The 23,153-nt window shown below is 42.4% G+C and overlaps 1 protein-coding gene across 1 annotated transcript in view; it reads left to right on the plus strand.

The window, feature by feature from the left end:
• Positions 1 to 23,153, plus strand: part of GNAQ (G protein subunit alpha q) — a 315,249-nt gene that overhangs the window by 278,182 nt on the left and 13,914 nt on the right. The window contains exon 6 of the mRNA XM_055311274.1: positions 21,065 to 21,218. Within this exon, the coding sequence (XP_055167249.1) occupies positions 21,065 to 21,218 (154 nt within the window). The remainder of the gene's footprint in view (positions 1 to 21,064; positions 21,219 to 23,153) is intronic.

A 23,153-nucleotide genomic window follows, 5' to 3' on the forward strand; every position in this document is an offset into this window, starting at 1 on the left:
ACAGAATTTTACCCCCAAATCCTATAATCATACTTTTTAGTTGATATGTAAACCAAAGCCAGGTGGTTTGGGTGTTTCATGTTCATTGTCCCCACCCTACCTGCCCTTTGTCAGTCATCTAGAGGAATAGGTAGTAAAAATGAGAACAGAGTAATCTACACACAGGTTATTATTAGCCTCTTGTTAACTAAGAATATTTGTAGAATTATTCTGTAAGTGACTTAAAGTAGCATGAAAAATAGATCATCTTCAAATGAGGGCTATTTTACAAGAATTTTATGGGTTTTAAAGTACCCAGCTGTATGGTATTTAAACATATGGGAAGGCATATTTACATGTGTGTAACATCTGGGTAAATAGATGAACTAAAATCTAAGTAGCCCTCACGCTAAAAATTAAGCAAGTGAATTTAGACACTGATTCTTTTTATGTTTCATTCTCTGTGCCATGGGAAGGAAGAAAACGATGCTTTTTCCTTAAGAAAATAAGGAAAATAAATTTAGAAACTCAATATCTAAGAATTAGGGAAACAAGTTAGGGGGAAATTTTTTTTTTTTTTTATTTATTTTTTTTTTTTATTTATGATAGTCACAGAGAGAGAGAGAGGCAGAGACACAGGCATGGGGAGAAGCAGGCTCCATGCACCGGGAGCGTTAGGGGGAAATTAAGTCTCAAAGATGTGACAGATTTACAGGAAGAAACCTTATTTTTGCTTTTATTTCCATGTTTATGTGCTTCACATCATACATTATCAATTCTCTGAACATAAGTTGTAAGTAAATATATGTTGTAAAACATATATGTGTGTGTGTATAAATTGAAATGTTGCTAATAATTCAAACAGCTGTGATAGTTATTTAAGTTCATAGTATTATATTAACTTGCTTTTTATCAGTCTCCTCACCTAGGAAATAGGAGTCACAACAATACCTACTGTTCAGATTTGGCATGAGAATTAAATGCTGTTCTACACCAAGGGTCAGCAGACTACAGCCCACAAGCCAAATCCAGCCCACTATCTGTACTGCACAGCTTGGAAGCAAAGATTGGTTTTTACATTTTTCAGTGGCTGGGAAATAAAATCAAGATAAGAATAATAATTCTTGACACATGAAAACTTTACAAAATTCACATTGCTGTGTCCAAAACAAAGTTTTGTTGGAACCCAGCCACACTCATGCATTTATGTATTGTCTATAAATGCTTTCCGTGCTATGTTAGCAGAGCTGAACAATTACATCTGAGACCATGTAGCCTGCAAAGCCTTAAAATATTTACTATCCAGCCCTTTACAGAGAAGCTTGCCAACACTTTTATACACTAACGTGCTTTGAACAGTGTCTGGTATATATTTATACTAAACAAATGTTCATTTTTATCATGAATATTATTAAGCTTTATATAAAATAAATAATATTACTCACATAGCCAAAATGTCAGAGTCTGAAAACTTTCACCACATATATCCCTGAAAATCAGACCAAAAAAGAAATCTATTAATTATACAACAAATCATTTATTGTTTAAAAATGTAAAAATGACCTTAGAAATATAATGCACAAAGCTGGTTTCACAAGGGACTTATTTTCAGAATATTTTATATATTCCTTCTGAGACAATTTCCATGCTAACAGGTCACACATCCTTTCTCCTTAATTTAGTTAGCATTTGACCAGTTATCTGCTCACTGCTGCCCTTCAGTTCCATACTGACTCAGATTCCCTGTCTGAATTCTCCATTGTTATCCACTGTCTGATCCTTCTCATTGGAAATTCTAGCCATACACTTGCAGTCTCCGAGGGATAGAAGGAGAGTCTGAAGGGTAGAAGCCAAGAATTTTGACACAGACTTCAGAGTGTATGTGATCACAAACAGGCCAGGTCACATGGTACCGTATTGTAAAGGTCTCAAAAATGCAGTCCATACAAGTCTTTTGAGTTTATATCTTTGGACACACAGTAAACCAAGTTCTTATCCTCACACCGATGTCACCCTATTGCATTTGCCAAAGAATTGAGGCAACCAGTTTCTGGGCCAAACTGACCCATCTCTAAAAACATTTTGAGGCATCGAAAGGAAATATTTTACCAAATTGGTTTGGATTATTTTATTTCATCCCCATTTTCCCTAGACTTAGACTTTCCAGCGTGACTAACACACCAGGACTTTTGCCCAGATTCAGTCTGATGTATGGATGTGTATGTAACTGATTTGTGTAGATGGATCAGATCTTCCTTAGACCTTTTTGGCTATTCAGGATTTCCAAGCTCAGTTGTATCATCTGAGCCTGTTTCCTTTTCAATCCCTTATCCCTACAACATCCCCATAGCCTATTTCTATTTCTCTTTATCCACAGTCTCCAGTTATGTGGCCAAGTCACTATTTAAATCAACCATAGAATCAGAAAGCTGACATTCAGGCAAACTTTACTCTTTGCAATAGCTCCAGTACAGTTGGCAAAATACTTGTTTGGGTTGAACTATGACTGAAGTTAACCAAGCTGGCTAGCACAGAAAATCAAGTTGGCTTTTAAAGAAAAAGAGAACCCAGTGGGAATTTATAACAAAGGAGAACTGTTGTTTTTTTTTTTTTTAAGTTAGAAATATCAGAGCTATTTAATCTGATTTTTTTAAAGATTTTATTTATTTATTCATGAGAGTCACAGAGAGAGAGAGAGAGGCAGAGACACACAGGCAGAGGGAGAAGCAGCCTCCACACAGGGAGCCTGATGTGGGACTTGATCCCGGGTCTCCAGAGTCATGCCCTGGGCCAAAGGCAGCACTAAACCCATGAGCCACTGGGACTGTCCTTAATCTGATTTCAAACATGCTCCAGAAAACCTTTTTAAGACACTCAGTATTCAAAATGACAAAAACTGATCAAACCTAAAATGTTTGATAACTATAGTATATAAAGAGTTCATACAAACCCATAACCAAACATAAAGAGCAAAAAACATGACCAGTTTTCATTAGCAAAGACAGGAGCAGACAATTCACAAAAAGGGAAAATACTACGTTAGTAAATCTACTGGAAAATGTTCCACCTCACAGATAACCAAAGAAATTCAAACCAAGACACTGAACTATTGTTTTCTTTTTTTGTTAATAAATTAATTTTTATTGGTGTTCAATTTACCAACATACAGAATAACACCCAGTGCTCATCCTGTCAAGTGTCCCCCTCAGTGCCCGTCACCCATTCACCCCCACCCCCCGCCCTCCTCCCCCTCCACCACCCCTAGTTCGTTTCCCAGAGTTAGGAGTCTTTATGTTCTGTCTCCCTTTCTGATATTTCCCACACATTTCTTCTCCCTTCCCTTATATTCCCTTTCACTATTATTCATATTCCCCAAATGAATGAGAACATACACTGTTTGTCTTTCTCCGATTGACTTACTTCACTCAGCATAATACCCTCCAGTTCCATCCCCGTTGAAGCAAATGGTGGGTATTTGTCGTTTCTAATGGCTGAGGAATATTCCATTGTATACATAAACCACATCTTCTTTATCCATTCATTTTTTGATGGGCACCGAGGCTCCTTCCACAGTTTGGCTATTGTGGACATGGCTGCTAGAAACATCGGGGTGCAGGTGTCCCGGCGTTTCATTGCATCTGAATCTTTGGGGTAAATCCCTAACAGTGCAATTGCTGGGTCATAGGGCAGGTCTATTTTTAACTCTTTGAGGAACCTCCACACAGTTTTCCAGAGTGGCTGCACCAGTTCACATTCCCACCAACAGTGTAAGAGGGTTCCCTTTTCTCCACATCCTCTCCAACATTTGTTGTTTCCTGCCTTGTTAATTTTCCCCATTCTCACTGGTGTGAGGTGGTATCTCATTGTGGTTTTGATTTGTATTTCCCTGATGGCAAGTGATGCAGAGCATTTTCTCATGTGCATGTTGGCCATGTCTATGTCTTCCTCTGTGAGATTTCTCTTCATGTCCTTTGCCCATTTCATGATTGGATTGTTTGTTTCTTTGCTGTTGAGTTTAATAAGTTCTTTATAGATTTTGGAAACTAGCCCTTTATCTGATATGTTATTTGCAAATATCTTCTCCCATTCTGTAGGTTGTCTTTTAGTTCTATTGACTGTATGCTTTGCTGTGCAAAAGCTTCTTATCTTGATGAAGTCCCAAAAGTTCATTTTTGCTTTTGTTTCTTTTGCTTTCATGGATGTATCTTGCAAGAAGTTACTGTGGCAAAGTTCAAAAAGGGGTGCTGCCTGTGTTCTCCTCTAGGATTTTGATGGAATCTTGTCTCACATTTAGGTCTTTCATCCATTTTGAGTTTATCTTTGTGTATGGTGCAAGAGAGTGGTCTAGTTTCATTCTTCTGCATGTGGATGTCCAATTTTCCCAGCACCATTTATTGAAGAGACTGTCTTTCTTCCAGTGGATCGTCTTTCCTCCTTTATCGAATATTAGTTGACCATAAAGTTTAGGGTCCACTTCTGGGTTCTCTATTCTGTTCCATTGATCTATGTGTCTGTTTTTGTGCCAGTACCACACTGTCTTGATGAACACAGCTTTGTAATACAACCTGAAATCTGGCATTGTGATGCCCCCAGATATGGTTTTCTTTTTTAGAATTCCCCTGGCTATTCGGGGTCTTTTCTGATTCCACACAAATCTTAAAATAATTTGTTCTAAGTCTCTGAAGAAAGTCCATGGTATTTTGATAGGGATTGCATTAAACGTGTAGATTGCCCTGGGTAACATTGACATATTCACAATATTAATTCTGCCAACCCATGAACATGGAATATTTTTCCATCTCTTTGTGTCTTCCTCAATTTCTTTCAGAAGTGTTCTATAGTTTTTAGGGTATAGATCCTTTACCTCTTTGGTTAGGTTTATTCCTAGGTATCTTATGCTTTTGGGTGCAATTGTAAATGGGATTGACTCCTTAATTTCTCTTTCTTCAGTCTCATTGTTAGTGTATAGAAATGCCATTGATTTCTGGGCACTGATTTTGTATCCTGCCATGCTACCAAATTGCTGTATGAGTTCTAGCAATCTTGGGGTGGAGGCTTTTGGGTTTTCTATGTAGAGTATCATGTCATCGGGAAAGAGGGAGAGTTTGACTTCTTCTTTGCCAATTTGAATGCCTTTAATGTCTTTTTGTTGTCTGATTGCTGAGGCTAGGACTTCCAATACTATGTTGAATAGCAGTGGTGAGAGTGGACATCCCTGTCTTGTTCCTGATCTTAGGGGAAAGGCTCCCAGTGCTTCCCCATTGAGAATGATATTTGCTGTGGGCTTTTCGTAGATGGCTTTTAAGATGTCGAGGAAAGTTCCCTCTATCCCTACACTCTGAAGAGTTTTGATCAGGAATGGATGCTGTATTTTGTCAAATGCTTTCTCTGCATCTAATGAGAGGATCATATGGTTCTTGGTTTTTCTCTTGCTGATATGATGAATCACATTGATTGTTTTACGAGTGTTGAACCAGCCTTGTGTCCCGGGGATAAATCCTACTTGGTCATGGTGAATAATTTTCTTAATGTGTTGTTGGATCCTATTGGCTAGTATCTTGTTGAGAATTTTTGCATCCATGTTCATCAGGGATATTGGTCTGTAATTCTCCTTTTTGGTGGGGTCTTTGTCTGGTTTTGGAATTAAGGTGATGCTGGCCTCATAGAATGAATTTGGAAGTACTCCATCTTTTTCTATCTTTCCAAACAGCTTTAGTAGAATAGGTATGATTTCTTCTTTAAACGTTTGATAGAATTCCCCTGGGAAGCCATCTGGCCCTGGACTCTTGTGTCTTGGGAGGTTTTTGATGATTTCAATTTCCTCCCTGGTTATTGGCCTGTTCAGGTTTTCTATTTCTTCCTGTTCCAGTTTTGGTAGTTTGTGGCTTTCCAGGAATGCGTCCATTTCTTCTAGATTGCCTAATTTATTGGCGTAGAGCTGTTCATAATATGTTTTTTAAAATCGTTTGTATTTCCTTGGTGTTGGTAGTGATCTCTCCTTTCTCATTCATGATTTTATTAATTTGAGTCTTCCCTCTCTTTTTAATAAGGTTGGCTAATGGTTTATCTATCTTATTAATTCTTTCAAAGAACCAACTCCTGGTTCTATTGATCTGTTCCACAGTTTCTGGTCTCAATTTCGTTGAGTTCTGCTCGAACTTTAATTAACTCTCTTCTTCTGCTGGGCGTCGGGTCGATTTGCTGCTTCTTCTCTAGCTCCTTTATGTGTAAGGTTAGCTTTTGTATTTGAGTTCTTTCCAGTTTTTGAATGGATGCTTGTATTGCGATGTATTTCCCCCTCAGGACTGCTTTTGCTGCATCCCAAAGATTTTGAACGGTTGTATCTTCATTCTCATTAGTTTCCATGAATCTTTTTAATTCTTCCTTAATTTCCTGGTTGACCCTTTTATCTTTTAGCAGGATGGTCCTTAACCTCCACGTGTTTGATGTCCTTCCAAACTTCTTCTTGTGATTGAGTTCTAATTTCAAGGCGTTATGGTCTGAGAATATGCAGGGGACGATCCCAATCTTTTGGTATCGGTTCAGACCCGATTTGTGACCCAGTATGTGGTCTATTCTGGAGAAAGTTCCATGTGCACTTGAGAAGAATGTGTATTCAGTTGAGTTTGGATGTTAAGTTCTGTAGATATCTGTGAAATCTATCTGGTCCAGTGTATCATTTAAAGCTCTCATTTCTTTGGAGATGTTGTGCTTAGAAGACCTATCGAGGGTAGAAAGAGCTAGATTGAAGTCACCAAGTATAAGTGTATTATTATCTAAGTATTTCTTCACTTTGGTTAATAATTCATTTAAGTATTTGGCAGCTCCCACATTCGTGGCATATATATTGAGGATTGTTAAGTCCTCTTGCTGGATAGATCCTTTAAGTATGATATAGTGTCCCTCTTCGTCTCTCACTACAGTCTTCGGGGTAAATTTTAGTTTATCTGATATAAGGATGGCTACCCCTGGTTTCTTTTGAGAACCATTTGTATGGTAAATGGTTCTCCAACCTTTTATTTTCAGGTTGTAGGTATCCTTCTGTCTAAAGTGAGTCTCTTGTAGACAGCAAATAGATGGGTCCTGCTTTTTTATCCAGTCTGAAACCCTGCGCCTTTTGATGGGGTCATTAAGCCCGTTCACGTTCAGAGTTACTATTGACAGATATGAGTTTAGTGTCATCATGATATCTATTTAGTCCTTGTTTTTGTGTATTGTTCCACTGAACTTCTTCTTAAAGGGGAATTTTAAGAGTCCCCCTTAAAATTTCTTGCAGAGCTGGTTTGGAGGTCACATATTCTTTCAGTTCCTGCCTGTCTTGGAAGCTCTTTATCTCTCCTTCCATTTTGAATGAGAGCCTTGCTGGATAAAGTATTCTTGGTTGCATGTTCTTCTCATTTAGGACCCTGAATATATGCTGCCAGCCCTTTCTGGCCTGCCACGTCTCTGTGGAGAGGTCTGCTGTTACCCTAATATTCCTCCCCATGAAAGTCAGGGATTCTTGTCTCTTGCTGCTTTAAGGATCTTCTCTTTATCTTTGGAATTTGCAAACTTCACTATTAAATGTCGAGGTGTTGAACGGTTTTTATTGATTTTAGGGGGGGATCTCTCTATTTCCTGGATCTGAATGCCTGTTTCCCTTCCCAGATTGGGAAAGTTTTCAGCTAGGATTTGTTCAAATACATATTCTGGCCCTCTAGCCCTTTCGGCGCCCTCGGGAACCCCAATTAAGCGTAGGTTTTTCTTCCTTAGGCTGTCATTTATTTCCCTTAATCTGTCTTCATGGTCTTTTAATTGTCTCTTTTTTCCTCAGTTTCCCTCTTTGCCATTAACTTGTCTTCTATGTCACTCACTCGTTCTTCCACCTCTTTAACCCTCGTCGTTAGGACTTCTAGTTTGGATTGCATCTCATTCAATTGATTTTTAATTTCTGCCTGATTGGATCTAAATTCTGCAGTCATGAAGTCTCGTGAGGCCTTAATGCTTTTTTCTAGAGCCACCAGTAGCTGTATAATGGTGCTTCTGAATTGGCTTTCTGACATTGAATTGTAATCCAGATTTTGTAACTCTGTGGGAGAGAGGGCTGTTTCTGATTCTTTCTTTTGAGGTGAGGTTTTCCTTCTAGTCATTTTGCTCAGTGCAGAGTGGCCAAAAACAAGTTGTATTGGGAAAAGGAGAGAAAGAGAGAGAAGGAAAGAAAAGAGAAAAAGAAAAAAGAAAAAGAAGAGAAAAGAAAGGAAAAAAGAAGAAAAAGAGAAAGAAAAAGAAAGGTGAAAAAAAAGGGGGGTGGGGGAAGCAATCAGAAATCAAAAAGAAAAGAAAAAAGAAAAAAAAAACAAAACACGGGGGAGTATCTTCTGAATCTGTAGACTTTAAGTCCCTTGACTTCCCCTGGAGCTGGTCCGTCCAGCTGGTCTTCTGGGGGAGGGGCCTGCTGTGCTGATTTTCAGGTGTTAGCACTTGGGGGAGCTGCTCTGCCCCTGCCTGGTGCAGGGCTCAGCGGGGGTTGTTTACCCCGTGAGGCCCCAGGAGGAACAGCCGCAGTTGCTATGTCAACTCTGGAAGCCTGGATTCAGCCTCCGTAGGAACTACGGGGCTCTCCGTCCGCAGGGCCTGGAGGCTCCGGGGCGGGGCCGCTGATCTGCTCAGCTCGGGGCAGGAGCGTCCTCGCTGTCCTGGGCCCTCCCGGCCTCTGCCTGTCCCGGGGGAGGCCGGATCCTGGGCTGTGTCCCGGCGCCCTGTGCTCCGAGGCCTGCGCTGGTGGATTCGCGCTCCCGCCCCGCAGCCCCCTCCGCGGAGCCGCCCCCGAGCCCCTCCGAGCTGCTCCGGCCCCGCCGTGCGCGCTGCAGCCCTTAGGGAGCTCGGCGCACTCTCCTGCGCTCGCAGGTGTCACTTAGTGTCCCCGGGAGCCCGAGGGCATCCCCTCCCTCCTGGGTCCTGCTCCAACTCCCTGCGAGCCCCTTTCCGCCCGCCTGGGAAGGTTGGTGCAGCTCCTGCTCCTCCGGGATGGGGCTCTCCTGTCCTGGGGACACTCGCCCCGGCCTCAGCCCGGCTCCTCGCGGGGCCCCTCCCCCTTGGGGGCCTTTTGTTTCTTTATTTCTTTTTCCCCGTCTTCCTACCTGGATAGAAGCGCGAACTCTTCTCACTAGCGTTCCAGCTGGTCTCTCTTTAAATCTCAGGCCGAATTCGTAGATTTTCAGGATGATTTGAAGGTTATCTAGGTAATTTGGTGGGGACAGGTGACTTGTGGACCCTACTCTTCCGCCATCTTGCCCCTCCTCCGAACTATTGTTTTCTTTGCCCTATCATTTGGTATATCGTTTTATGCCACATGTAGTTTGATATAAAAAAAGATTTTGAAAGGCTTGAACTCTCTTCTTGAGAAGGAATAGTAAAATGAGCAACTATACACACTATTACAGGGTCCCTAAGTTTGCTCACCTCCTCTAGAAAGCCATCTGATAGTCTGTTACCAGGGGCCTTAAATTTTATAACCTACTTTGATATGCTGTTATAAAGAAAATTTTCAGGGGCTCTAGGGTGGCTCAGTCAGTTAGGGGTCTGACTCATGATTTCAGCTCAGGTTATGATCTCAAGGTCCTGAGGTCAAGCCCCTTATGGAGCCTGCTTGAGATTCATATTCTCTCTCTCTCTCTCTCTCTCTCTCTCTCTCTCTCTCTCTCTCCCTCTCTCCCTCTCTCCCCCCCTCCCTCTCCCTCTGTCCTGCTGCACACACACTTTCCTCTCTCTAAAAAAAAATAGTATTAATTTTTTTAAGTTTAAAAAAAATTTCACAATGAAAATCTATGTACAGAGTTGTAAATTATAATCTGATAATAGTGCAAAGTATACACTAGAGATTTGGTTCAGTTCACTAAAACTATGAAGCTATTCAAATATTTATGAATTTTAAAACTGAAAAATGCTTAGGATGTAATGTTGAAAGCAAAGTACAGGATATATTTTATGTACCAAATAATCACAGTCCTTTAAAACAGCACTGTCTAGTATAGTAACCACAGGTCCCTCATGACTAATATTTAAATAAAATTTAAAAGTTATTTCCTCAGTTTCATTAGCTACTCTTCGAGTGCTCAGTAGCCACATGCAGCTAGTGGCTTCTGAGTTGGATGGTGCAGGTCCAAAAGTAACTTTCCATTATCTCAGAAAGCACTGAATACAAAATGAACCCTAAAGCTGCATAGGTCAAAGACTAGAAAAAGCTAAAATTGTTAAAATTGAGAAAAACAACAAGAACAACAATAGTTTTATGTGGGCAGTTCCAACCAGGGAATTTTTTCCTTCTTGCTCTTTATAGTTTTTAAATTTTCTTCTATGACCATATTAATTTTATAATGGAAAAAATATCACTAGGCTTTATTTTAAATACTTTTTGAAAGTGTAGAAAACAAACACAAGGATAGCTTGGGGAAAGCCAACTGAAATTTTCTTTCTAAAGTTCTTTTTGTTGCTACTGTTAACATTCAGGTCAGATCAGAATTTCAGAATCTTAAGGTCCTTAGGGAATGGAGCGCCATGGAACAAGTATTCGGTCTTGGAAGTTTGCACACAGCATAATTCAGAATTCCCGTAATTTCCTGTTTGCTGTCCTTCACAGTTCCACACAAGTGGGTCAAAATGCAGCCTTTCAGCTTTAACTGTGCCCTGAAGCCAACATTAAATGTCTCCTTGTGTCTCACCAGTGAAGCTCAAAGAAAAGAATCAGGGAGGTGGGTGGGGGTATGGGGTAACTGGGTGACGGGCATTAAGGAGGGCACGTAATGTGATGAGCACTGGATGTTATGCTATATGTTGGCAGATTGAATTTAAATTTTTATAAAAAATTATTAGTGTCTATGGAAATAATCTGTATCTTCTTCTTTGTTGCCCATTTTAAGTTAATTTGCATCTGGTTCTGGCGGAGAATCTAGTAAAGACATACCAAGTGAACCTCAGTAAATGAGCTCTTTCTTCAAGCATATGAGCTTGCTGCAGTATGAACATAGGCTTATTCAGCCAGGTTGTGCTCTGGATTCTTGACCCATACTGATGGGTTTACTGGGGTTCCAGAGTTAGGGTCCAGCCATTCAAGTGTCAGCCACATTCCTGTAGATCTCTCTGGTTGTTTCTTTGACTCTTCTGATGACTGGCCTAGAGCATGGCTACCAAGCTGGTTGTTGCTGAAACATTTTATATGATTGGGAACATAACCCAAGGAGTTAATGATAGGTTGGGATCCTGAGTAAGTCATTCTTCTGTCTAAACTCTGCATGTCAATCTATATCTTAATTATGCAAAAATTTGTAAGTCTTCTCCAATTAGCTCCAGGAAAAACCAAGGAAATTACAGTCCTCAAATTAAACAAGTTTGAAATATGGGAGTTACTGGTCTTCGTGAGATTTAGGATGGAAGAAATGCCCAGTGAACCAGCGAGGAGAAATTACCTGATGCCTGGATATTTAGTGGAGGGCAAGGACTCACAATGAAAGTGACAGCATATGGGATTTAAGTTTGTGGTATGATAGAGCAACTTTTGAGAAGCATGGGTGGGGTGTGGGAGGTCAGCTGCTTTTGGCCCTGAGACATCATGTCAGAGAGCAAGGAGGTGGTGATCTCTCCTGAGCTGCTGGCAGAACGGCCCCAAAATGGTGACACAGGCTGATGGTTGTGGGTGGAGTATGAGAAAGATGGGAGGAAGGTCAACAAATTGAAAAGTCAATGACAGGAATACTCAAGGCATTAAATATTGAAATCCTGACTCAGCAGGTGAGGGGTATTATAAGAGAAGGAATTTATGTAAGTTAAGGGTAGACATTGGATCACTGACATGTAGCATAAAATGAGTAGGACAGTGGAGCACAGGGTGATTGTAAGTAGAAAGATCAGAGTGCTGTAAAATAATGTTTGCAAGCCACTGCTTGACCACTCGACTGAACTAAAACACTAGGAACTATTAAAGATATCATCCCATCTTCCTGTGGGCTCCCACATCAGAGGGGTTAAACACTTGTGTTTTTCTCTCCCTCATGTTGAGGCCCTCTCTTCTCTTTGGTCTGAGGATGTGAACATCTCTTCCTGATCCTTCCCTCTGATCTCTGCCCCACCTTCACTTCTCCCCCCACTTTCTCCTACAACTCACTCTGGTTTGCATCAGTTCACTTCCCAAGGGCCTCATTTCATTGCCTAGAAACATCAGACCTGGAGGTAAGAGGCAAATATGCTCTCTTTCTTTGCTTCTCTAAACATCCTGTACAGTAGATTACATTGACTCATAGGCAGAAATTATAATATTAAAACCTCCAGGAGCTGTCTTCAAGCCTGGAGGGTATGCCAGATTCGATCTCAAATAATCGCTTGCAAAGATTTGCAAAGGCTAAGAAAATTATGGAGGACATTTGGTCTATCCAGCTGTATTTAGTTATCCCTTATTATTTCTATTCCTGTCATCTGATTTGAGTAGCAGAAGTAGAAAGCCTAGGGCACGGTCTTTGTCATTCCAGCTGCTCCATTTATATATTGTATCTATTTTCTTGGTTTGCTCTGGGGTTGAGAGTATTGAACATTTTTAAGCATTTTAAGGATATTCCCCCTTAACGTATGGACAGTTGGAAGAAACATTTTCTAAGTGAGCAATTGATGGAAACCCAAACAATTTTCCAGTTTGTTATAAATCAAATATATCAAATAAAAAAATAATAAAATAAAAATAAATCAAATATATCTGAATTTGAAAGCATGGATAGAGTAACTTTGTGCAAATCCAGGGAATAGAAAGATTTCTCTGGATTCAGAGTTTGGTCAAGGATTTGAGGAAAGTGAATTAAGGTTCCCTTTTTAAAAAAAAAAAAAAGATTTATTTTTTAATGAGAGACACAGAGAGGCAGGGACACACGCAGAGGGAGAAGCAGGAGCCTGATAACAGGACTCGATCCCGGGATTATGACCTGAGCCGAAGGCAGATGCTCAACCATTGAGCCACCCAGGTGCCCTGTGAATTGAGGTTCCTATGCAGCAATTTTGCCATCTCTGACAGTGGCCATTATTGCAAGATACTGTGTGCTGGGATCACAGCTAAGTGCTTTGCACACATTGTCTCATTCTGTGCTCCCAAGCTTTGGGAGGTATAAGGAAGCTGAGGTCCCCAGCCCATAGCGCTGGCCCTTTCCTCCCACCCTCACCCCAGCCCCCACCAACAGGAGCTTGGCACAGAATGTGTTTTGAATTCTCAGTGTTTCACTGACATCCGATTGGACACATAACAATGAGATCCTGCTGGGGATACAAAGTCAGACATGCCAAGCTTTTTCCTAAATCATCGAGGGTGGAAAGAAATATACAGAAGACCAACTTGGAAATGTTATTTCATAAGGCTTTGGAGTTACGTCTTTTGAGTTGTTTGGTTTATTTACCCAATTGACACGTATCAAATGAAATACCCGAGAGAACATTTCCTAGTTCCCTGTTAAAGATGTGAATTTTTCAAAGTATTCAATGTCTTAAAAAAAAAAAAAAAGGATTCGATGTTTGATAACAAATGACCGTTTTAATTCAAATTTTACATTATCATGGATCATTACATTAAAACAAGTTTGCTTGTTTAAAATAATGGCCTTTAATAAGGTATATTTATAAGATACTCTTGAGTGAGTTACATCTGAGAAGAAATCATGAAGCTTGTCAGAGCAATCAAAGAGTGGTATTTAAGGTGTAGTGCTATATGGATTCCTGAAGCATAAAAACCGTACATTGTGAGGATCTCCTTTCCGCATCAATTTCAGAAACAGAAATGGTGCCAATGAAAAGGTCCCCCGCATAGTGTCCCTTGCTTGCATGCACATTTTCCATCACATGCCAGTAGATAGAAGGAAGCCTTGGGTGCTCCTTGGAATCGCAGTGGAGTGTGATTATGTGGCCAGCAGATGTCTTAACCTGTAACTCTGAAGTCCTGGGTTTAAAAACCTCATAAAGCGGGATACCTGGGTAGCTCAGTAATTGAGCGTCTGCCTTTGGCTCAGTTCGTGATCCTACAGTCTTGTTATTGAGTCCTGCATCAGGCTCTCCGGTAGGGAGCCTGCTTCTTCCTCTGCCTATGTCTCTGCCTCTTTCTCTATGTCTTTCATGAATAAATAAATAAAATCTTTTTTTTAATCTTAAAATCGATAAATATGCATTGCTCTGTAGACATGCTCATGTATCTCCTTCTGTATATCTGTACATCACTCATTTAAGTCAAATGTATGCCTTTGGCCTTGAAGCTGAAAGCTCAGGGATTACAGAGTCACAGAATTGGACACATGGATTGTGAATACACAGTCACAGCCACCTGACTCCTTGCTGGCATTTACTAGTATGTTTGTAGATCACTCAGATCATCTGTATCTCTGATACCAGAGTGCTTCTCTGGGCCTTGAAAGCTTCATCCCAGGTTCTCTGGGGTTCATGGTGTCTGGGGAGACATCTGAGTATGGATGTCTATCTGGTGAACAATGGATACTGATGGATGGGTGACTGTCCGCCTTCACTGGCAACTCAATGACATTCTGCAGGTTTATGTCTTAAGTGTATAGTTTTATATTTTAAAGGCTGCCTAAAAAAAATAAAAATAAAAAAATAAAGGCTGCCTTCTAAATCTTACAGGGAATGTAAATCAATGTGTCTTAAACCATTAACAAGAGGGAAAAATATCCACAAGGAGAAGGAGGCAGGTGGGTGGCTTGTATCATGGGCAAGACATAAGGGTCTTAGTCTAAATTGTATTTTTTGGTAAAGAAAATAAGTGAATTTTGTGAGAGGAACAGGTACTTACTGGCAAAATAATGAGAAGCTGCTGAAGTTCTAGAATTGGACATTCCAATCTCTGGTTTGATGCTAACTTTCACCAAAGGGAAAAAATACCAGCTCGGCAGGGGGACGTGAGGCGCAACAGCCTTCTCAGCAAACATCAGCTCTCTGTGGCAGCAGGGCCCCAAAGTCTCCAGACAGGGCATAGTATCCCTTCAGGCCCATTGGTAATGTTTCATGCAGAGATTTGGGCAAGGTCATAGCCTGAGGAAAGCTAGCTTCCAGTTGGTTTCTTGGGCCATGTCCACTGGATCTGGCCTATTCCTCAATGGGAGAGAGGTTTGCCCAAGAGCCAGAAGGAAAGCAGTGGCTTCCCAGCTCCAGGCAAATGATTGCATCTCGTTAAGCCACACTTGAGCTGTCTGGTGGGGTTTTCTGTAGGCTCCTAGAGCCTGCCAGCGCTGACAATGAGCAGGACTGCACACACACCAGGTTATATTAGGGCCACAACAGAGGCTCAAGCACATGTGTCCTTCACAGAACATGGTGTGTTTGTCCCATTCCAGCTGCCCCCCAAGATGCAAATGAGGAAGAAATGTTTCATATTAACGTGGAGAATTTTCTTAATGCCCACATTACAGGGATCAGAAGCCCTGGTGAACTAGTCCATTAAGAGTTCCCACAAATCTCCTCTCACACAGTTATGGATTCAGGTCCTCCTTGGCTTTGCTTTTGTTCACCTTTCCTCCATCTCGCCTTCATCGAGATTCGACTTAAAACTACCTTTGCTTTTTGGGCAAGATTTTATTTATTCATAAAAGACAGATGCAGGCAGAAGGAGAAGCAAGCTCCCTGCGGGGATCCCGATGCAGGACTCAATCCCAGGACCCCAGGATCATGCCCAGAGCTGAAGGCAGACACTCAACCACTGAGCCACCCAGGCATCCCAAAACTACCTTTGCTTTTAAGCCTTCTCCCACCAAACCTTTCCTTCTCATGTGACCCCAGCGTCTTCTGTCGACCACTTTCACAGGGCCATCACATGGACACTCCTGTCCTCGTCCATCCTCTAGGATGCTGTCCAGCACACCTTCATTCCCAGCTTCCAGCAAACTCTGTGTGTATCCAGGAGATTGGCAAATGAGGAACAGTAGGACAGTGTGTGGGGGGCAGGGAGCAGGGGGCAGACAGGGTCAATCCAAGAGAGGCTCAGGGAAGGATTTCTTGGGAAAGCCTGTTGATCTAGGCCTCGAAGGATTAGGAGCGGGGACTGCTCCTACTGGCCACAGGTCAGGAATTTGCAGCCACCCTGTGTGACAACCGTGACATGGAGCCTGTTTTTGTGGCAAAAGGGACATTTGTGCAGGAGTTCAGGCTGAAGATGTGCAACGGGGTCAGGCCGTGCTAAGTGGTGAATGCCAGAGTGAGGACCTCAGGGCCCTTCCCTGGAGGCAGCATTAGTCACGTGTTGGCAGGGGGTTGGTTGCATGAAACAGCAGTGTTGGCTGCAGATGGCAGACCTCGAGAATCAGTTTGCAGTGTTGGAAGATTAGATGGCTTGAACAGGGATTTTTTTTGGTGATCTTGCAGGGAGGACACTCGGTGGTCACGGCGCTCTGCCTCAGATTACAAAGTGAGGAGCAGGGAGCCTGTCCTTCTCCCAGGGCCCGGGGTCGGGGTGAATGCTTTTTGAGGGCTTTACCCCTTGATCGGTGCCAGCCTGGGGGTAGGAATAACTCACCTGATCAGCATTGTCTTAGTCCTTTCCAGCGGCTGTAACCAATCAGCACAGGCGGATGGCTTTTATAAACAGAAAACTTTGCTCACAATTCTGGAGGCTGGGAAGTCTGAGATCAAGGCATGAGCAGTTTCAATGTCTGGTGAAGGGCTCCTTGTGGTTTAAGAGAGGACAGTATTCTCTCTGTGTCCTCACGTGGCAGGAGGTATTAAGGGAGCTCTCTGGCATCTAATGGGGGAACTAATCCTCCTCACCTCCAGTTGGCCCTACCTCTCAACATCATCACATTGGGGGATAGGATTTTACTTTTCTAAGGGCACTGATCCCATTCTCCAGGGTCCTATTCTCATGACCTAATCAACTCCCCAAGGCCCCACTTCCTAAAACTGTCACATCAAGGGGTAGGGCTTCAACATAAGAATTTTGGAGAAGCACAATCAGTGTCTATCAAGTGTGATCTGGCCAAGACACTTCTCTGGCCACATTTACTTCAGGCAGGGTGACTACATGGAGACCCACTGGCCAATGAGCTCACTCTGAGCCTAGCCTCAGTCCTCTTTCTATCCCTGGGGGGCAGCAGAGACCAGGCAGGCCCTGGCAGCCCCTTCTTTCTTTGCTTCCTCTGTTCCAGCTTTGTCACCTCCATCAGGTCACCCTGCATTGAGAAAAACACTTGCTTTCAGTTTGGGAGAAGTTGTAGGTGGGGGTGACAAGAGTCTTTTTCGGACAAGAGTCTTTTTAGGCTAGGCCCACCCTGTTCACAAGGAGCCATGTCTGAGGTAGTGAAACCTTTACTAGGATCATTTTTTACTCAGCTGGTTAAAACCCCCAAGAGAAGGTGGGTGTGATGAGCACCACCCCTCAGGACTGCCTTTAAACCTTTCCTGAGAGGGGAACAAAACCTCATTGTTTCTCCTCTTCAGTTGTCCCTGTGTCTCCTACATTGCTGTTCTGTTTTCCTCCTTGAAATCCCATGCCCTGGCAAGTTCCTAAAAAGCAAGCGCCACCACGTCTCCTAGGACATGCTGTTCCTTCATAGATAGCAATTTTCCCGAGCAAAGTGGATTATCCCTCATGCTCTACAGGTTCCACCATCCTGTGAAGCATCGCGAAAATCTCATTTAGTTCATTTAGACTTAGTCCAGGGGCTTTGATGTGTAGCATACAAGTTTATAAATATTCCCACATGGCCCGGTGTGGGTATGGGGGTAGGAGGGCTGATAAGAAATTCTCCCTGTGGAGTAAATAACCCAAAGCGCTAGATGCCTGGCCGGCTCATTGGTTGAGCGTCTGCCTTTGACTGAGGTCATGATCCCAGGGTCCTGGGATCGAGTCCCACATCGGACTCCCTGCATGGAGCCTGCTTCTCCCTCTGCCAGTGTCTCTGCCTCTCTCTCTGTGTAGCTCATGAATAAATAAATTAAATAAAAAAAAAAAAACCTCAAAGCACAAAGTCAGGATCTTACTTGGGAAAAATAAAAAGAATGAAGGTGGCATGGTTAGATTTTCATCACAGGATCTGCACTTCTCATTGCAAAAAAGGGAATTTTTCGTTGTCCTGCCTGGATGAGCTTTCTGCACCTTCCAACTCCAGGTGGACTCCCACCACCTGGGAGCTTATGCGGAATGCAACATCGCAGGCCCCATCTGACTCTGGATCAGGATCCGTGTTTTAACGAGTTCCCCTGCTTGCTCATAGCACACATCAAGTTGGAGGACCCCTTCTGCAGCCCTGTGCTTCCCAAAGTGGAGACTGCACAGGAATCACCCAGAGGGCTGAGTGCAGATACAGATTCCCAGGGCCCCTGCCGAGATTGCATTTGTAGACCTAGTCGAAAGTACAGTGATACTGATGATGCCGCCAGTCAGCTGGTTGCTTTCTAGTTTTTCCCTCAATCAGAAACTCTAGTCCCAGTCCACACACACATTATGGTAAATGGTTGAGAACAAAGAGCAGCCCCCACCTGCACGTGCAGGCAAAGCTTCAGTGGGACCAGCGCAGGCAGCGGCCCTGCTTCCAGAGTGGCTCTGAGTACAGTCACAGTGGGCACAGAGGGACAACCAGCTGGGTGAGTCATCCCCGGAACTTGGTGCTGAACTCAGTCCACTCTTCCTGGCCACTGTCCTTCAGGCTGGTTTGAGGTCACTTCCCAGCAGACTCCACATAGAGCTTGGGGGTTCTTCCCAGTCCAGTCTTGAAACTCTTTTGAGTTTCAAGCCCCCTTTTTTTTTTTAATTTTACTTATTTATTCATGAGAGACACAGAGAGAGAAAGAGGCAGAGACACAGGCAGAGGGAGAGGCAGGTTCCCTGTGAGGAGCCTGATGCTGGACTCAGTCCCAGGACCCCAGGATCACAACCTGAGCCAAGGGCATTCACTCAACCACTGAGCCACCCACACATCCCTTAGGAGCCTCCTTTATATGAATTTAGCGCCATTCTCTCTTTTCCTGACTCCTCCCAGGGTCCAGACCTTTACCTTTGAATAAAGCCGGTAAAAGCCCGAAGAGAGCCCTCCCCAGGGATCCCATCACATCTCTTCTGGAGAGTGCTAACTCTAATAACTTTCTAATGGAGACTCACTTGGTTGATGCCAGTGTGTATATAACCACCTTTTAAACAGGGCTTCTTTGAAGACCACAGTATGCCTTTCTAGAATTTCTTTATATAAGGGGAAAAAAAAGTTAACTCTCCCATCAGAGATGTCACTATTGAGTTTAACCTTCTTTAGATTCTAGAATTCTTTCAGTTCTTATTTGGGCCTTTGCTGATCTTCAGCCCTGAAATTTTCAACCTGTAAAACCATAGGCTCCAAGACATGATTTCTTAATGACTGTTGTTTCTGGGGGTTAAAATTTTACCACTGGTGATGATAACCAGTAAAAGGCACATAGATATTTTAAAAGCCATGCATATCATTTGTATAAAAGAGAAATGTACACAGTGAAATAAACATTGTCCCTTGAGCCATGAAGTCCCTCTGTATCTGTCCCACTGTGCATTCGTATTATATTTTTTATTGGAGTTCAATTTGCCAACATATAGCATAACACCCAGTGCTCATCCCATCAAGTGCCCCCCTCAGTGCCCGTTCCCCAGTCACCCCCACCCCCTGCTCACCTCCCTTTCCACCACCCCTTGTTCGTTTCCCACAGTTAGGAGTCTCTCATGTTCTGTCTCTCTTTCTGATATTTCCCACTCATTTTTTCTCCTTTCCCCTTTATTCCCTTTCACTATTTTTTATATTCCGTGTGCTTTCGTATTTAAATGTCTGAGCAGTGCTAGGGAGGAAGTTTAAAGGTTGAAGAGATAGGCATATTGACGATCATCTGCTTTACAGAACTTGGTAAAGATCTCTTTTTGAAAAGTGGGTCTTTTCAACCTGATTTGAATTGGCACACTTTACGGAAGGAAAGAACAAGACAAAATTAGGATCAGAAAATTTTCCTTGGTGAAGTGAGTTTCCTGGAGATTTCCTGGAACTGCAGTCAAAAGGTTGTCCGGAAGAGTATGCTGGGCCTTTGTAACACTGCACTATGAAACTTAGGGAACCTTCTACATGAGGAATGCTCTGACTCTGAGCGGAAAACATGAACAGCTTGAACACCTAGTCTTCATGGCGATCCCCCCTGAAATGTCATTTATTCATTCATCTCCTTTGAGAAGTTTGGGGTGGGGGGGATGTATCCAGGTATATCCATTGCAAGTATTTTATACAACAAACAGAAAAACACAGTTCAAACTAGCTTCAAAATTAAAGAATACATATTGGCCAATGTTGCTGAAAATCCATAGGCAGAACCAAGTTCAGGTATTAAAAGCAAATGAGCAGGACCTGGTTTATTTTCTATTTCAAGATGGTTGTCTGAAGTTCCTGAGCCTACGTGAGTCCTCATCCACATTCTGCATGAAATCAAGGTTCTCTCTTCCAGAGTTCCCAGCAAAAGTCCTGGAGTTAATGGGGCCAGTTGGGCTGCTTGGCTAAACTGATGACCATAAACCAGAGAGTAGTTGTTCTAAGTGATGTGGGCCTGGATTCAGAGCCCTGCCCTGATCCAGGCTGGATGCCATGGGAGTAGGATGCTCTGGTTTCAACCACCAGGCCCCCAGGAGTGGTGGAGGTGGGCTGAGTCCCAGGCAGGTGTTTTCACTGCTGGAAACTTAGTCATCACACATAGCACTAAACTGTGGGGGCCAGAAAGTATCATCGGTATAGCCAGGAAGAAGTGTCCCCATGCACCAAGGCTTTTATGTCCCCAGGAAAAGGAGGACTCTCCCTAATCTGCTGCCTTTGTCTGTGACCTGGGTGTGGGAATGACCTAGTGGTGAGTGTGTCTGTGGGAGGAAGAGCTGGTCATCTGCTTGTCAGTCTGAGAGTTAACTTAATAAAAGAGCTGATGGGTGTCATGAACCCTTTGCATGTAAATCCTGATAAAAGCTACTACCATCCAGCCTGAGGCTACAAAATTTTGAATGCATACAGGAGATGGGTTGTACTTCCAACACAAACAAGTCACAGATTGAGTAATCCTGTAATTCATGCCTTGTTTTTCTGATTTTTTTCAGAACCGAATGGAAGAAAGCAAAGCACTCTTTAGAACAATTATCACATATCCCTGGTTCCAGAACTCTTCGGTTATTCTATTCTTAAACAAGAAAGATCTTCTAGAGGAGAAAATTATGTATTCCCACCTAGTTGACTACTTCCCAGAATATGATGGTAAGTCAGCACTCTTCAGCCAGCCCAGTAGCAGGGGATCTGCTTGGCTGCCTAGCCAGCAACACAAGAGCTTACACATTGCACGCAGCACATTGTTGCTGCCTCTGCCTGGAAAGGCTGCCTCTGTGATTGATGAAGTACAAATGATTGTTTGCCCTGCTCTTTAACAACCTGAAAGGTTTCAATTCCCCCGACAATGCTGAAAAGTGATAGCGAAAGAAAACAACTTACGTGTTTTGAATTAAGTGCATGAGAGGAGGAACAGTCCCCTAGTTTTGAAAAATTGTGTATCGACCATCATAATGCCTTCTTTTGTTAACTGTCTGCTCTTGCCTCTGTGGAAAAAGAACAGAGCTTTGTGTCCAGAGCCCAGCCTCTGAAATCACTCTACCCAGGTTCACCTTCACAGTTTTGATAACTTTGTAGAACCATGATCAAGTCATTCAATTTCTCAAGACTTTAGGACCAAGCTCATGCGATTGTTTTGTAGACTATCCGAGATACATGTATGATATTTTAGCATGATACCTGACACATGGTGAGTGGTAGGAAATATTTTGGGGAGGGCGCTGCATGACCTGATCCTGTCATCCTTCAGGATGGCACCAACCTCTACACTCTTCCTGTAGTACTTAGAATCCATTAGCACCTGCATCAGTACTCCTTTATTTTTGCATTACTTACTTCTTATAAACACATCTTGCCTACTCATCTAGACTGTGAAATCCTCAACGACTGGGCATGACACTCAACCATTCTGAGAAATACTTGTTGACAGGTAACAAAATGCATCTACACCAAGGCACTCTGAAACAAGCCAGTAGCAGCCACTGCTCCGAAAGAGCTTCTCTGGCAAGAGACCCACACACCTGCCCATACATACTGGAGTCTAGATTAGGAGTGGCAAACTGTGGCTTGCTACCGCTTTTTATAAAGTTTTATTGAAACAGTCACACCCATTCATTTATCCACAGGCTGTTTCTATGCTTTAACAGCACAGTTGAGTGGTTGTGACCAACCAAATGGCCCACAAAACCTAAAATACTTATGCTCTTTGCCCTTTCTTCTTTCAATTGAAATATAGTTGATCCATAAGGTTATATTAGTTTCAGGTGTATAACATAGTGATATGACAAGTCCGTGTGTAAGGCTGTGCTCACTGCAGGGGGAGCTTCCATCTGTCACCATACAACATTGGTGACTGTATTCCCTATGCTGTGCCTGGTCTTGATTCATTCCACAACTGGAAGCTTCTGTCTCCCACTCCCCTTCACTCATTTCACCCATCTATCTACCCAACCCAACTCATCCGGCAGCCATCAGTTTTTGGTATTTATGGGTCTGTTTATTTATTTATTTGTTCTTTGGATTCTGTGTGAGTGAAATCATATGGTGGTTATCCTTTTTTTTTTTTTTTTTTATGGTGGTTATCTTTCTCTGAATTATTTCACTTAGCATTATACTCTCTATGTTGTCTCAGTGGCATGACCTCTCCTTATGCCTAAGTAATATTCCATCGTGTGTGTATGTATTGTGTGTGTACATACACATCTATACACATATACCACAGCTTCTTTATCCATTCATCTGTTGACAGACACTTGGGTTGCTTCTGTATCTTGGCTATTTTAAATAATGCTGTAGTAAACATAGGGGTGCATATATCTTTTCACATTTATATATGTATAATATATAATATATACTTATGTATATATGTATTATATATATATATACATGTGTATTTATTTACTTTTTTGTTTATTTATTGCTGGGTAGTGGAATTACTGAATCATATGCTAATCTTGTTTTTAGTTTTTTGACGAATTTCCATACTGTTTCCACAGTGGCTACACCAGTATTTAGACCCACCGATGGCACAGGAGGGTTCCTTTTTTTCCACATACTCATCAACACCAGTTTCTTATATTTTTTATT

This window comes from Nyctereutes procyonoides, unplaced genomic scaffold (genome assembly GCF_905146905.1).
Source record: "Nyctereutes procyonoides isolate TBG_1078 unplaced genomic scaffold, NYPRO_anot_genome, whole genome shotgun sequence".
NCBI classification, from domain to species: Eukaryota; Metazoa; Chordata; class Mammalia; order Carnivora; family Canidae; genus Nyctereutes; species Nyctereutes procyonoides.